We start from the raw sequence: 14212 nt of genomic DNA, 5'->3' as shown, positions 1-14212 counted from the left end.
TTCTTGGTTCATCCATGTATATGTTTTGTTCTTTCGGAAAATCAAAAGCGGCGGCAATTTCATGAGATTTGGCCCATCTAGAGGGACGAGACCTTAATCAATTAGACACACATTAAAAAATTAGGGGGCACGCCCTCCCCCCCCCCCCGATTGCAAGCAATGCGATACAGTTATACTGTGCTTTTGTTAATCAAGGAATGTTTGTTTAATTGGGATCTATTGAACAGAAAGGGGCATTCAATTAGCCAGTTAATATCACATGGAATCCAGTCATAAGTATTGTTTGTTGCTATGTCTGGGAAATCCCAAGTTTGCTTTAGGTAGTTAAAGGAAACCTTTGTTCTGAAAATATTCACACAATGTGAATACGTTAGTGATGGTAATTGTTTGTGCATTCTAGCGTTACATCATTAAATGAAAAAATGGCTACATTCTTTTCAAGCAAAAAGTAAGGTAATGATTTCGTTTCACGTTAAATTGTCATCTTCACTTTGGAATCACTGTCCTTAGGATTACATACATAATCATTATCAACTTTGATAATTCTTCCATGAAATTTCTTTGAGGCTTTAAAGAATTTCGCTGACCTTTTCGCTTGACCTACTTCCACCCCATTCTTTTCCACTTGAGCGGAAAACCGGTTTCACCACACCTTGTAATTTGCGAAGTTGAAGCACGACAACCTTAGCAGTATTAGGGTGTGTCGCTATTGAATCCTTGGATAAGCCACATCTTCGTCCAAGTCGCATTTACCGGTTCAGCTTCCATTCATTATGGGCGTTGTGGAAGCCGTATTCATACCATGCTTGGCCGTCGTCGTCGTCTCCTTCGTTCACCTTTCATCTGCAGCCAGTCTTAAGAATTTAGATCAAAGCGATGCAACAACGGTAAGTAAATACGAACATGACGATTGTAAAAACGAGTAGATAACCTTCTTGCTAACCACGTTGCACTGGTGTTTGTAATGCCATTCACTTAAAGTTTTTTTTTTTTGAAGTAATATTTATAAAAACATTCAGTTCAAAATTATACATACAATAGTATATTAACAAAACATTGTTCACAAAGTCAAATAAACAATTATTCATAATACAAAAAAGAATTGTACAAAAAAAAATACAGAATATAACATTCGAGTCATCAGGAACAAAATAGTTATAACAAATTAATCTATAGTGACGCAATTGAACTGAATGAGTAAACAAAGTAAAGCCCTCCCATCCCAACTGCCCCCCCCCCCCACATCCCATCCAAGCCCAGGAAGCGCGACCTGCTTCCCTCCCCTCAACCCTACCCTCCATTTCAGTCTAACTGTATGCTTGAACTTTCTTAGCCTCAGCATCCCTAGAAAATAAACTTGTCCCAGTGTCTGAAATGGTTTGTTAATAGACCTCTCTGTTCAGCTAGTTTTCTTTCTTCAAGTCCATCTTCTTGTATTTTTTTCCTTAATATGGTTAAGGGTCGGTGGATCTTTTGTGTTTCTACTATTTTTTAAAATCATATACTTTATGAGGATTATTATGTAATTTAATAATTGAGCCTCTCCTTTAGTTGACCCTTCCACGCCTACGTGTACACCTTTTTTTTTAATCTATATTTGTAATGATAGGGAGTTGAAACATGTTCCCACATTCTTTCCATATAGTTTTTATTTTATCACATGAAAAGAATATATGATCATATGTTTCTTCTTCTTTACTGCAGAATGAACATAAATCATCTGTTGTAATTTTAAATAAATATAAATATTTTTTTGTGTATAGCATATTGTGTAATATTTTAAATTGAAATTCTCTGAGTCTGCTGTTCAGAGTCGATTTTCGTGGTCTTAGAAAAATATCAGATATATCTTTTTTTGTTATTTTATATTTTTCCTCAAGTTTTTTAAATGCTTGGGGTATATCCGATATCATACTTACAAGAATATCATATATTCTTTTTGATGTGATGTCTTGAAAGTCAAAAGTCCTGCCTTTTAATTGAAAATCCAAAATTAACTCACTATCTATGGAACTTTGACCCCCTTTTTTCAGCGAGTCCTTCCAAAAGTATGGAATGTTATTAAAAATTTCGAGTATCTTTTCTATTTCAAAACGATCCAAACCCATTTTTTGAAAGGTCGAGATAGACTTAATCTTCCCATCTTTATCTACAATATGATGGAGTTTATAAATTTTCTTTAAAAACAGCTTTTCATTATAATATGTTTGCCCTTTCAAACGGATGAACCTATTATTGAAAATGATCTCATTTCTTTTATTCTTCTCTTCTTTAAGTAAAAACAATTTCTTATTGAACCATACATCTAACATTTCTGTATAAAATTCTGGCAGTTTGCTTACTCAAATACGATATCATATTAATATATTTGCAGCATCGATCGGCTCTCGGGTTGTGGATACATAACAAATATTTATTGTATAGATATACCGTATATAGATGTGCACTTATGGTGATTTTTTTTTCGTTAGCCAATGTGCGTGGATTCTTATGAATGAATGTAAGCTTCACGCAGGTTTAACAAATGTCTCTCAATCTAATGATTTTTTTTCAATGTGACATCGACGGATATATTGTAGAAAAGGTACAAAGTGGATTTCAATCAAGTCAGTACATCATCAGTTCATAATGATTTCACAATTTTCTAAATTCCTCTAAACAGATTATTGAAAAATTCAAGCGACAAATCAAACCAGATGTCATTTCGAAACTCCGTAAGTAAAATATGCAATCTACTCGTTGCTTTGCTTAAGATGGCGCTCTTGAAAAGTTTTTATATTATTTCATTGATCATACGCAATATATTTGCGACTCGAGTCTCAATATGGGTTATTCTCAACATCTAATTTTTTGGTAGTTAAATATAACAAAACTCTGAACGATTACCATTGATCACTCACACTAGTGCGAGTTTAGTATTAGTAAACTAACCTAGTACAAAGAACCGCGTTTGGCAGTGGATTTCTAACTGGTGGGTCGCATGTGTGCGACGCCAGTTCTGGCGTCCACAACACACGACTTCTATGACCTGATTTTTCTGTGAGCGGCGGCATTTAATGTACCCTTGAAAGACCATTGATTTATATTTCTTTAATTGCGTGAGACACATCGGCAAAGGCATAGGTCCAGTTGAGTTTCTAACCGGGATTGCACTTTTTGAAAATGCGGCGCCAAGAAAGGGGAAGGACCGCCAGTGATATTCTGCCACCTGTCCATTTTCAATGGTTTTTCATACGCACCATGGGTAGGACCTAATCGGTACATATTTCATTTGATTCTACCTTATGTGTTATTTTAATTTTTAACTGAAAATATGAGTTTCACTGCATAATTCAATACTGAAATGGATACCCTATGTATAAATAGGCTAGATTTTGTATTCATGAATACAGAAGAAAAAAGGGAACCTATCAAAATGTTGCATATGCCGGGTAAGGAAAAGACTATCTTGGTAGAATTGCACTAATTGATGATATTAATTTGTATTTGTATTTTGACTATATCCTTATTTTACTAGCTTTCTGCCAGCGATATGACGGGTCTCGGGGGTTCCGTTGCAGTGACGGTGGTTGTGTACGACTGAGAGAAGTCTGTGATGGTGAACCTGACTGTACAGATGATGCCCAAACAGCAGATGACGAGGATGCCATGTATTGCTCTGCAAACAACCTTGAAGAGGTATAGACCCGTTCGAAAAATACTACGTCTCACCTGATACAGAGAAAGCATAAAATATAGAAAGTTCCAGCGAGAATCCATTAAAAAGTATCGGGGGTGTCACATGGGAGCAGTTACCTGTATGTCATCTCATCAGAGGCGTCGATCCTGGGGCCACGGGGGCGATGAAAATATTAGGGGGGCAAACATATCGTTTTGCCCCCCCCCCAATAATTCCACATGTGCAAAAATAAAATAAGATTGTAATGTTACAAAGAAATCAGCAAGCGAGATTGAGATACACAACTCGTTCCTTATTCAAAACCGTGCTCAAAATGCCCGCTTTTCAGATTGGAATATAAAAAATTTTAGCTCGCGCTTCGCGCTCGCATCATTACTGTAGCAAAACCCACACTTTTCATGATTAAATGGGTGAATAGAATGTCCTGTTTTCAGTTCTAAGCCTCAGAAGATCTCCCGCTTCGATTTGCAATAATCTTTTGTTGGATATATATCTTCTTTATTAAAAACATCCTTTAAACTAGCTGTCAGGTCAAAATATCAAAAATTTCAGCTCGCGCTTCGCGCTCGCATCCAATGTTCTTTTGAATACCCATCTTAAACATTGGTACAAAAAATGATTAGAATATCAAGCTTTCAGGTGAGAATATAAAGAAATTTTAGCTCGCTCTCGGCACTCGCATTATTTATGTATCCTCCTCACGACAGTCCTAAACAGGTACCTTTTTCATATTTTCATGTCAGTATAATAAAACAAATCAGCTTGAGCTTCGCGCTCGCATTAATGTTGGTGAGATATGTGTCTCTATCTCATATATATATAGAGAGAGAGAGAGAGAGAGACCTATGTGTGAGGGTGTGTATGTGTATGAGTTCTGTTTGTTTTGTGTGATCGAGCCCCCTTGGAACGTTGATTCATGATTTTGCCCCCCCAATCTAAAAATGGATCGACGCCCCTGATCTCATGATCTGTGAAAACGGGATTCAACATTTGCGAACTCATTACTACAATGAGTTGTGATTCATTGCGGCTTTTTTATTACGAAAACATAGAATCTAATCGAATTCTCTTAAAAGGGCATAATAAGCCGGTTCAAAGATACAACTTGAATATGAGTAGATAAAGGTAATTTTGAGGGATCAAAACACGAGCCTCAAACAAAAATAAGATCGTGTGAAAAGAACAGTTTGTCCTTGATTTGTGCAATTTCATGATATCTGACCTTTTTCATGAAAAAGATTACCTTTGCATCTATGTACGGTTTCTGTGACATCGGGACCCCGTCTTACAATTAGTTACGATTGATCCAATCAATCGTAACTCTATGGAAATCCATCAGTGTCCTAATTTTTTTCTACAGGAAATTTGCAAAATGTCCTTTGTAAACAAAGAAAAAGACCAAATTGTCAAAAAATTAATGACTTTATGGATATACATTCTATATCTGGATTTTTTTTAACAATCGTGCATGTCATTATGTTGACTTTGCTGGCTTTCCATAGTTACGATTAATCGGATCAAGCGCAACTCTTTGTAAGACGGGCCTCATATTCACACTTCATTCCTTGCTCTGTTTCAAGTGATATTTAAGCTCATTACAGAAGCAGGGTATAAGTATTGGTTTTACCCTTGTGTGTAAAGTATTTTTAATTTTAATTTTTAGTTTTCAATTATAGTTCTTACCAGCTCTCTCATCCGATAAAAAACAATTATACTTTTTTTCATTACGCTACATTGCTTTCTTAAAGGGAATACAAGAATGAATTCAATACAGAAATTATTTTGTATCTTGAACCCAGCCATGTAGCACCTATCAATGTTCAGGAGGGCAGTGTATCCCCTGGGATTCAACGTGTGATGGTGATCCAGTAGACTGTGAATATACTGGAGAGGATGAGACTGAGGCACTTTGTGGAGTTACATGTCCTGGTGACGTCCGAAGGTTCCACTGTAATAATTCGGTAAGTTTGATTATTGAAGAGAAAATAATATAAATAGGCATTAATAATAATAATAGCGGCATATTCACCCAGGGTAGCCACTTCAGTTCCGAAAACTGTTCTCCCAGCGGGCCCTGCTATTATTACCCCGGCTTTAGCACGGCTACCTTGATCGGGCGCTCGAGCATTCGAGGAATTTCTTCCTACCGAGTACCCATTCACCTCACCTGGGTCGAGTGCAGCACAATGTGGATAAATTTATTGCTGAATGAAATTGCGCCATGGCTGGGATTAAAAAAATAAACCGACGAAACAGTAAAGGGAGTGCGAAGAGAATGGAATTGAGAAAAAAAAATGGTGAAAAGAGAAGCAAGCAAAGTTTGGTTGGGGAGCGAGATATTTTTTATTATTTAAGGACAAGTCTACCCCAACAAAAGTTGATTTAGATGAAAAAAATTTGAACAATCCAACTAGCATAACCCTAAGAATTTCATCAAAATCGGATATAAATAAGAAAGTTAAAGACTTTTTTTCGTTTAGTTTCACAAAATAGTTATACGCACATCCCTTTAGTTATGCAAATGAGGGAACTGATGACATCACTAACTATTTAGTTTGTGTTTTTATATGAAATATGAAATATTCTAATTTTCTCATTGTCCTCCCTGAACACTGGAATTACCATTGTCCAACATCTTATGGTTCAGTCAAGTGGGTTCTTATTGTCAAATTTGTAAACATTTCAATATTGTATAATTCAAATGATAAAAAACAAACTTAGTGAGAGAGGGGCATCATTGATTATCTCATATGCATGTGACTAAATTGTGCATGCAACTATTTTGTGAAAAATAAGCAAAATTTTAGAATGTCATATCTTTCTTGTTTATATCCAGTTTTGATGAAATATTCAGTATTATGCTGATCTGATTTTTCTCTATTGATTCAAATAAAAAAATATGAGGTGTACTTGACCTTTATGTATGACAGTACAAGTTGTTTAGTGAAATAAGTTATACCAAAGTTCTACGTCATTTATTTAATGGACCCCTACGTAATACGTAATAATTATTGATAATGGTATACTTTGTGTCGATGGCCGACAAGGATGAAGAAATGAAACACTGAGGGTATCCAGACTTATAGTTGATATGTCCTGCCTGACATATCAACTGTTAGTGACAAGAGGTGGATTTTCCCTCAAATCAGGATAGTGGACAGGCAGTGCACGCGGGTGTGTATCGCGGCGCTTCACTCAACCAACTTCATATCCCTTAACGTAGAACATACTGTAATGGTGTGTTCCCGTAGCAGTCCACGAGGGAACGTGTAATTCTAAAAGACCCTGATCTTTAAGTAGTAATGATGAACACGGATAGGAGGCCTAAGGTGTCGAATGTAGGATAATGGTCCATTATGACAAACACATTGTACCTCATAATCATCTATAGGTTTGCATCACACGATCCCTGATCTGCGACCTCCTTTGTGATTGTTACGAATGCGATGACGAAGTCGGTTGTGCAGAGCATACTTATCCATGTGATGACAATAAGCAGTTCAGATGTGATGATGGTACTTGTATTCTTGATGATCAATTGTGTGATGGAAAGAAGGTTAGTGTGACATATAGTAGGAGGTGGAGAAGGAGCAGAATAGGGTAGCAGTAGTAGAAGTAGTAGTAGTAGTGGAAGTAGTAGTAGTAGAAGTAGAAGTTGTAGTAGTAGAAGTAGTAGTAGTAGTAGTAGTAGTAGTAGTAGTAGTAGTAGTAGTAGTAGTAGTAGTAGTAGTAGTAGTAGTAGTAGTAGTGGTGGTGGTGTTGGTGGTGGTAATAGCATTAGTAGTAGCAGGAGTGGTAGTAGTATAGTGGTGGCAGCAGTAGTAGTAGTAGTAGTAGTAGTAGTAGTTGTAATAGTAATAGTATAACCAACCAGCGTAGCTTTATGGCGTAGTCCTTGCACTATCAATGTCAAGATTGTAGGTTCGAATCTCAATATAAACACGTACTTTATTTTCTTTGTTTTCGTTTGAGGGATACTTCGAACAAATAAAAATAAAAGACTATAATCTGCTTCAAAGGATGCAAAATAGGATAAAAACTGGAAGGAAGCTCGTAGGAATATAAATTCGCGCTCCTGAATGTCGCTTGCCTAAGATGTTAGGTTAGGTCAGGGATTCGATGCCCTTGACCAAGCATTTTATGTTAATTCCTATTTTTATCATAGAAAGTGCTGTATACAAAATGAGAACCATTGCATGTTAATTTTAACTGGAAATCAAATTTTGCTCATGTTTGATTTGAACGTTAAGATTCAGCATCTTTATGGATTCATATTTTACCATTACAATTCGGTCAGAATTGCCCTTCGGGTGAAGATGAAGAAGGTTGTACAGATGATCATGGATGCCACATTCGACAAGAATTTTACTGCGAGGCAAACTATCGTTGCCTTCATCGCGACAGGCGGTGCGATGGTGCGCTAGACTGCCCCAATGGGAATGACGAGAAAGCATGCGGTTTCACCACTTGTTTCAGTGAAGAGTTCAGATGCGCTAGCGGTAGGTCCGATTTGTTTGTTAGGGTTCATTAGTCTTTCAACAAACAAAACTTAAATTTGTATTTGTTTACAATCCTACAATATCACTGTGGTACACTTATATATATATATGTATATATTAAAACAAATTCAGTTTTGTACATTTGACAAATAAAGTAATATTTTAAGATATGTCATATTTATCATGCTGTTGAAAAATCCACTAAATGCAATGTACAAAAATGTTCACATACACGTGCACTCAATTCGATTATGAATCAGGCAGCTGATTATGTACACAAAGTCATATACTCTCATATTTGACGATATCATTAATAATCGGGAATCGTTCTTTCTGCTTTGTGACATTCAGGAGCAGGTGATTTCTTTCTATTAAGCACAATTCGGTATTATATTATTATATAGGAAAGTGTATCGGAAGAGAAAAACGGTGTGACAGGGTGGTTGATTGTCCATTGCCCGGAGACGATGAAATCGGCTGTAATCGAGAATGCAATGAGGAGGAGTTTGAATGCCTTGATGGTGAGTGCATCCCTCTCTACCGGGCCTGCGATGGATTTGCATTCGACTGCAAATCCTACTACGGAGAGGATGAAGACGGGTGTGGTCAGAGAAGATGTCCGCAGCACTGGTATTCTTGCTTCAATGGTCGGTGCCTACCTGAAAACTGGAGGTGCGATCGAGAACCAGATTGCAGCTTTGGTGAGGACGAGACCAACTGCGGACAAACGGTAGGATCGACGTAATTTGACACGACATATATGCTTTCTTTTTTCATCTTGTAACACAAAATATTAAGATAATGCTTTCACGGGAGAAAAGAGAAACATGTGGAATGAATAGATAAATTATTTGTGACAAAAAGGAAACCTAACCTAGTTGTTAGACACAGTGCAGGTTTAAATCTAAATTTCACTTTCTCGACCAAATATTTGATCCTCAGGATCTTAATTCTATGTTAGATAATGTTTGGGCAGACATCAAAAAAAGTTCTTTACCAGGGTTGCCAATGACGTATTAAGCTCTGGGGAATGGGATACATAATCAGACAATGTCCGGAGACAAAATTGAAAAATCACAAATCCCTTCTTTACGTTGTATAAAATCATTTTATCCACAAAGAATGAATCGCCACGAAATTCACATTTAGTAACCAGGGATGTCGGGTCTCTTTAAGATTCGGTTTCCTAGATGGAAAGCCATTGATATCATAACGCTGTCCAGCATTATCGACGCTCCATTGTTATGACTGATTTCAAGTAATTGCATGTATATGTTAGACATGGTTAAGGGACCCGCTTCATAGAGACTTACTATTATGGCAACTTTTCCATTATTTTGTATCTAAACTATTAAATCATGTTACCATGGTAGTTTGTCAGGATGGAAAAGTTACCATAGTTTTGGTTCCGTATAAATCAGGTACCATTTTTACTACTGAGCAATGCTCTGAAACTACATGTACATTCGACCTTCCTGAAGCTTTGTTTTCTAGTTTCATTTGAAAGGATGAAATGTTCTAAACAAAAATGTATATCATGAATTGAGCAGTATGTGTAGTGAAGTCAGAACTGAGGAAAATGGGGGAGTCGGTTTCGGTATCGAACGTACAAATATTTTTGTGTAATTTTCCTCAATTGACGAAAACCTGATGAGGGACCATTCTCATGAGAATGTATTCTGTCTCCCTCTCTTAGATCGTTTCAGCTTGTGTTCAGGGAGAGTTTAGCTGTGGTGACGGTCACTGCATCTCTGAAAGACATAAATGCAATGGCTACAATGACTGCAACAATGGACTGGATGAAGAAAGTTGTAACCTAGTTACATGTCCTGTAGGACAAGTCGACTGTGGTAACAACTATTGTGTTGTTGGTGGAAGATGTGATGGCACGTTTGACTGCAGCAACAGACAAGATGAAAGTGGTTGTCCATCTACAACAACTACATGTCCAGCTGGGCAGGTTGACTGTGGTAACAACTATTGTGTTGTTGGTGGAAGATGTGATGGCACGTTTGACTGCAGCAACAGACAAGATGAAAGTGGTTGTCCATCTACAACAACTACATGTCCAGCTGGGCAGGTTGACTGTGGTAACAACTATTGTGTTGTTGGTGGAAGATGTGATGGCACGTTTGACTGCAGCAACAGACAAGATGAAAGTGGTTGTCCATCTACAACAACTACATGTCCAGCTGGGCAGGTTGACTGTGGCAACAACTATTGTGTTGTTGGTGGAAGATGTGATGGTACGTTTGACTGCAGCAACAGACAAGATGAAAGTGGTTGCCCATCTACAACAACTACATGTCCAGCAGGAAAAGTTGACTGTGGCAACAACTATTGTGTTGTTGGTGGAAGATGCGATGGTACGTTTGACTGCAGCAACAGACAAGATGAAAGTGGTTGTCCATCTACAACAACTACATGTCCAGCCGGACAGGTTGACTGTGGCAACAACTATTGCGTCTATGGCACAAGATGCGATGGCAAGACCGACTGCAGCAATGGGAGTGATGAAGATGGCTGTATTCTTCCATTTATAGGTAAGTAAGGGAGGGTGTGGTTGGCAGGCCAAATCATAACAAAATCCTCATTAAAAGCTTTCCATTTCAGGAGTGAAACTTTCTTCCAAGATAATCATCATTGACCTTTTTTTATTCGAATATCTTCTTACAGAATATGATACCACTAATTCATTGTCGGGATGATTTAACAAATATTGATTCATACTTACACTTTCATAATTATTATAAGTTTATCATCGTTCTGAGAATAATTTACTCCCCTCGGTTTCTCTATTTTCTGCCCTTCCCCTTCTCTCTCTCTCTTTCTTTATCTCTTTCTCTCTCTCTCTCTTTCTCTCTTTCCCTTAATCTCTTTCTCATTATAATAGATCTTGAAGGGACTGTGAGGTCTTTGGTTGAGGCTGTGGAATCTCTTGAGCAACGAGTGACAAATTTGGAGCAATTAGGTACGCAAGAAGTCAACTTCAAACATAAATAATGAATATAGAATCTACTCAACAATAAATTGACATATCAATCGATAATCATGTATGCGATGAAAAAAATGCATATCTTAACAAATAGTCCTGACTAAAAATAAAAAATAGTATAATTTATCATAGGTTATAGGTAGGCTTCAAGATTCGTGATTGTTCTTTTCATTTTTTCCACAGACTTACAGAATACTTTGCTTTACCTTCAAGACCAGATCGATTATATCTTTGCTTCGCAGCAGTATTATGCACATTCAGATGAAGAAGAGGAGGATCTAATGACTACTCAACCTGCCACAGTGGGCACAGTGGAAGGAGGTATTCCTGATACGACGTCGAAGACGAATTTAGCATCAACAAAAACTTCAACTACATCATCGGCAGCCGATAATGTTGCGTCGACACCGATTTCATCAACTGCATTATCGGCAGCCGATAATGATGTTGCATCGACACCAACTTCATCATCTGCATCATCATCAGCCAATGCTGATGTTGCGTCGACACCTACTTCGTCAACTGCATCATCGGCAGCCAAAAATAATGTTGCGTCGACACCCACTTCGTCAACTGCATCATCGGCGACCAATAATGATGTTGCGTCGACACCCGCTTCGTTAACTGCATCATCGGTGGCCAATAATTATGTTGCGTCAAAACCAACTTCAAATTCTTTACACTATGCACATTCGGATGAAGAAGAGGAGGATCTAATGACTACTCAACCTGCCACAGTGGGCACAGTGGAAGGAGGTATTCCTGATACGACGTCGAAGACGAATTTAGCATCAACAAAAACTTCAACTACGTCATCGGCAGCCGATAATGTTGCGTCGACACCGATTTCATCAACTGCATTATCGGCAGCCGATAATGATGTTGCATCGACACCAACTTCATCATCTGCATCATCATCAGCCAATGCTGATGTTGCGTCGACACCTACTTCGTCAACTGCATCATCGGCAGCCAAAAATAATGTTGCGTCGACACCCACTTCGTCAACTGCATCATCGGCGACCAATAATGATGTTGCGTCGACACCCACTTCGTTAACTGCATCATCGGTGGCCAATAATTATGTTGCGTCAAAACCAACTTCAAATTCTTTACACTATGCACATTCGGATGAAGAAGAGGAGGATCTCGTGGCTACTCAACATGTGGGCGTAGTGGAAGGAGGTATTCACGATGCGTCGACATCCACTTCGTCAACTCCATCATCGGCAGTCAATACTGATGGTGCGTCGACATTCACTTCGTCAACTGCATCATCGACAGTCAATACTGATGTTGCGTCGACAACCCCTTCACCCTCTGCGTCATCATCTGTTACTGCCTCTACGCCATCGACGGTCAATGAATCTACATAGTTTAAAACGATAGTTTAAAACGACAAAGTAGGTTTCCCATAAAACTGCACAAAATGAATACGGAAATTCAAGCAATTAAATTTTATAGTATCCAATGCACACGGATTATATTTTCTTGATCAACAGTAAGGGCATTGTTTTCTAGAAGGTTTCAGCTTCGTATTGGTCCTTCCAAGTACCATGTTTTGTATGGTACAAAATGGATTTTGAAATTTCAAATGAAAATATATTTGCTTGAGTCACAGCCTATGCAATATAAATTGAACCTCATCTGCACAATTTCTCAGCCATTGGTAAAAAAAGTTGATGACTTATTGATAAAACCGTTTTCTGAAGTACACATGTCATTTGTTATCAATGTTATTTTGTTTTAAATAATTTGACAAAAACGTCAAGCATGTTGTAATATTCAACAAAATTTTCTTAACGGATGCTCACAATTCAGTATTATTCTAACATATCTTATTCGTTCATTTGTAGTTTTCACTTTGATTGTGCATTTTACTTTTTTTAAAGATTTTTTTGTTATATTCTATTGTCAAATTCAAAAAGTGTATCACGTTGAGTGATTACTTCCTAGATATCTTGTAAACCAATCATTAAAATTGGCCTTAGGCGAAGAATGTTTAAGATGTCATTGTGTTTCATGTTAGTATTACTGCATGTTAATAAATTATTAATCCATAATAGAACGGAGCGAATATACTTTCAATACTAGGAAAACAAAATAAATAAAAGTAAACTCGAGGAGAAATTAAAGATTTTCAGGGGAAAATTGTACAAACTACTCGTTTCATATTTATGGTAAATACGGTGAAAGTAATGGTTCTGAAAAGTCGAAATTACAGAATGATAAAAAAACCTCATGCAAACAGGAATTCCCCTGTCATGAACAAAGTCCCATATTATCGTTATATGATTAAAGTAAGCATTGGTATACTAGTATATGATGTACGATTTGTTTAAATGAAACTAGAATGCAATGAAAATTGAACCATTATCTCTTCCAATTTAAAGGCTGTGCACCGTAATATTGATCTGGATTAATAATTTAGGAGATAAAACAGACGGATAGTATTTAACGTTGTTACAAAGAAGGCAAGGTGCAAAGCAAATGTCACGAAATGACAATGAAAATGATGCTAATGTAATTACACTGCTACTGTGGAACTGTTGTAGTACGCCTATACAAGAGAAGGGAGGGAGAGCGGATGAGGAAGGGATAGATGAAGAGGTATAAAGACGGCAGAAAGAGGGAGGGAAACAAAGAAAGAGTGAAAGATAAATGAAAGAGGGGAGGTAGGAGAAAACGATGAACAGTGGATACAAAAAAGACAGTAGCAAAATATCATTAGGAAAAGAACGTTTTTCCTATTCCCCCCCCCCTTGTTTTGGAAACAACTCCACAACTCCAAAAGGAATATCTATACAAAGCCAGTATAGGGATGGATCAGGATATTGAACATGTTGAAGGAAACAGGAAAAAATGCATTGTGTTCGGCCAAAATTATTTGTTTCAAGAGAAAACAATATTATAAGCAAGCAAAACTGTCTTATTTCTTTTGGAAGTTTCTGCACTTCCCCTCGATCAGGCAATGACCTTTTTCAAGAGTTATTTTTTTCGTGTAAACAGATTACAACTATGGGGCTTTGGTCTAATTGA

General features: G+C 37.4%; 1 protein-coding gene across 3 annotated transcripts; it reads left to right on the top strand.

Moving 5' to 3' along the window:
- The first annotated feature begins 679 nt into the window (after positions 1 to 679).
- Positions 680 to 13066, top strand: LOC121410889 (low-density lipoprotein receptor-related protein 2-like). Of its 3 annotated transcripts, XM_041603250.1 has the most exons (11): positions 680 to 887; positions 2663 to 2714; positions 3518 to 3678; positions 5479 to 5640; positions 7071 to 7235; positions 7977 to 8178; positions 8583 to 8908; positions 9875 to 10721; positions 11072 to 11149; positions 11357 to 11445; positions 11881 to 13066. In XM_041603250.1, the coding sequence occupies exons 1-11, from the start codon at positions 774 to 776 to the stop codon at positions 12547 to 12549; spliced, it is 2865 nt and encodes a 954-aa protein (XP_041459184.1). In that variant the 5' UTR covers positions 680 to 773; the 3' UTR covers positions 12550 to 13066. The 3 variants fall into 3 exon arrangements, with proteins under 3 accessions (XP_041459184.1, XP_041459183.1, XP_041459182.1); XM_041603249.1 differs by having other exon boundaries at positions 9896 to 10721; positions 11357 to 13066; XM_041603248.1 differs by having other exon boundaries at positions 11357 to 13066.
- Positions 13067 to 14212: the final 1146 nt, after the last annotated feature.

This window comes from Lytechinus variegatus, chromosome 3, assembly GCF_018143015.1.
Source record: "Lytechinus variegatus isolate NC3 chromosome 3, Lvar_3.0, whole genome shotgun sequence".
In the NCBI taxonomy this organism is placed as follows: Eukaryota; Metazoa; Echinodermata; class Echinoidea; order Temnopleuroida; family Toxopneustidae; genus Lytechinus; species Lytechinus variegatus.
The sequence above is the reverse complement of the archived record's forward strand: the minus strand, read 5'-3'. Positions and strand labels throughout refer to the sequence as shown.

Coding starts and splice junctions, on each gene's coding strand:
- LOC121410889 (XM_041603248.1), top strand. CDS start 774: ATGGGCGTTGTGGAAGCCGTATTCATACCATGCTTGGCCGTCGTCGTC. Junction 7,236..7,976: donor AATTGTGTGATGGAAAGAAG/GTTAGTGTGACA, acceptor CAATTCGGTCAG/AATTGCCCTTCGGGTGAAGA. Junction 11,150..11,356: donor GACAAATTTGGAGCAATTAG/GTACGCAAGAAG, acceptor TTTTTTCCACAG/ACTTACAGAATACTTTGCTT.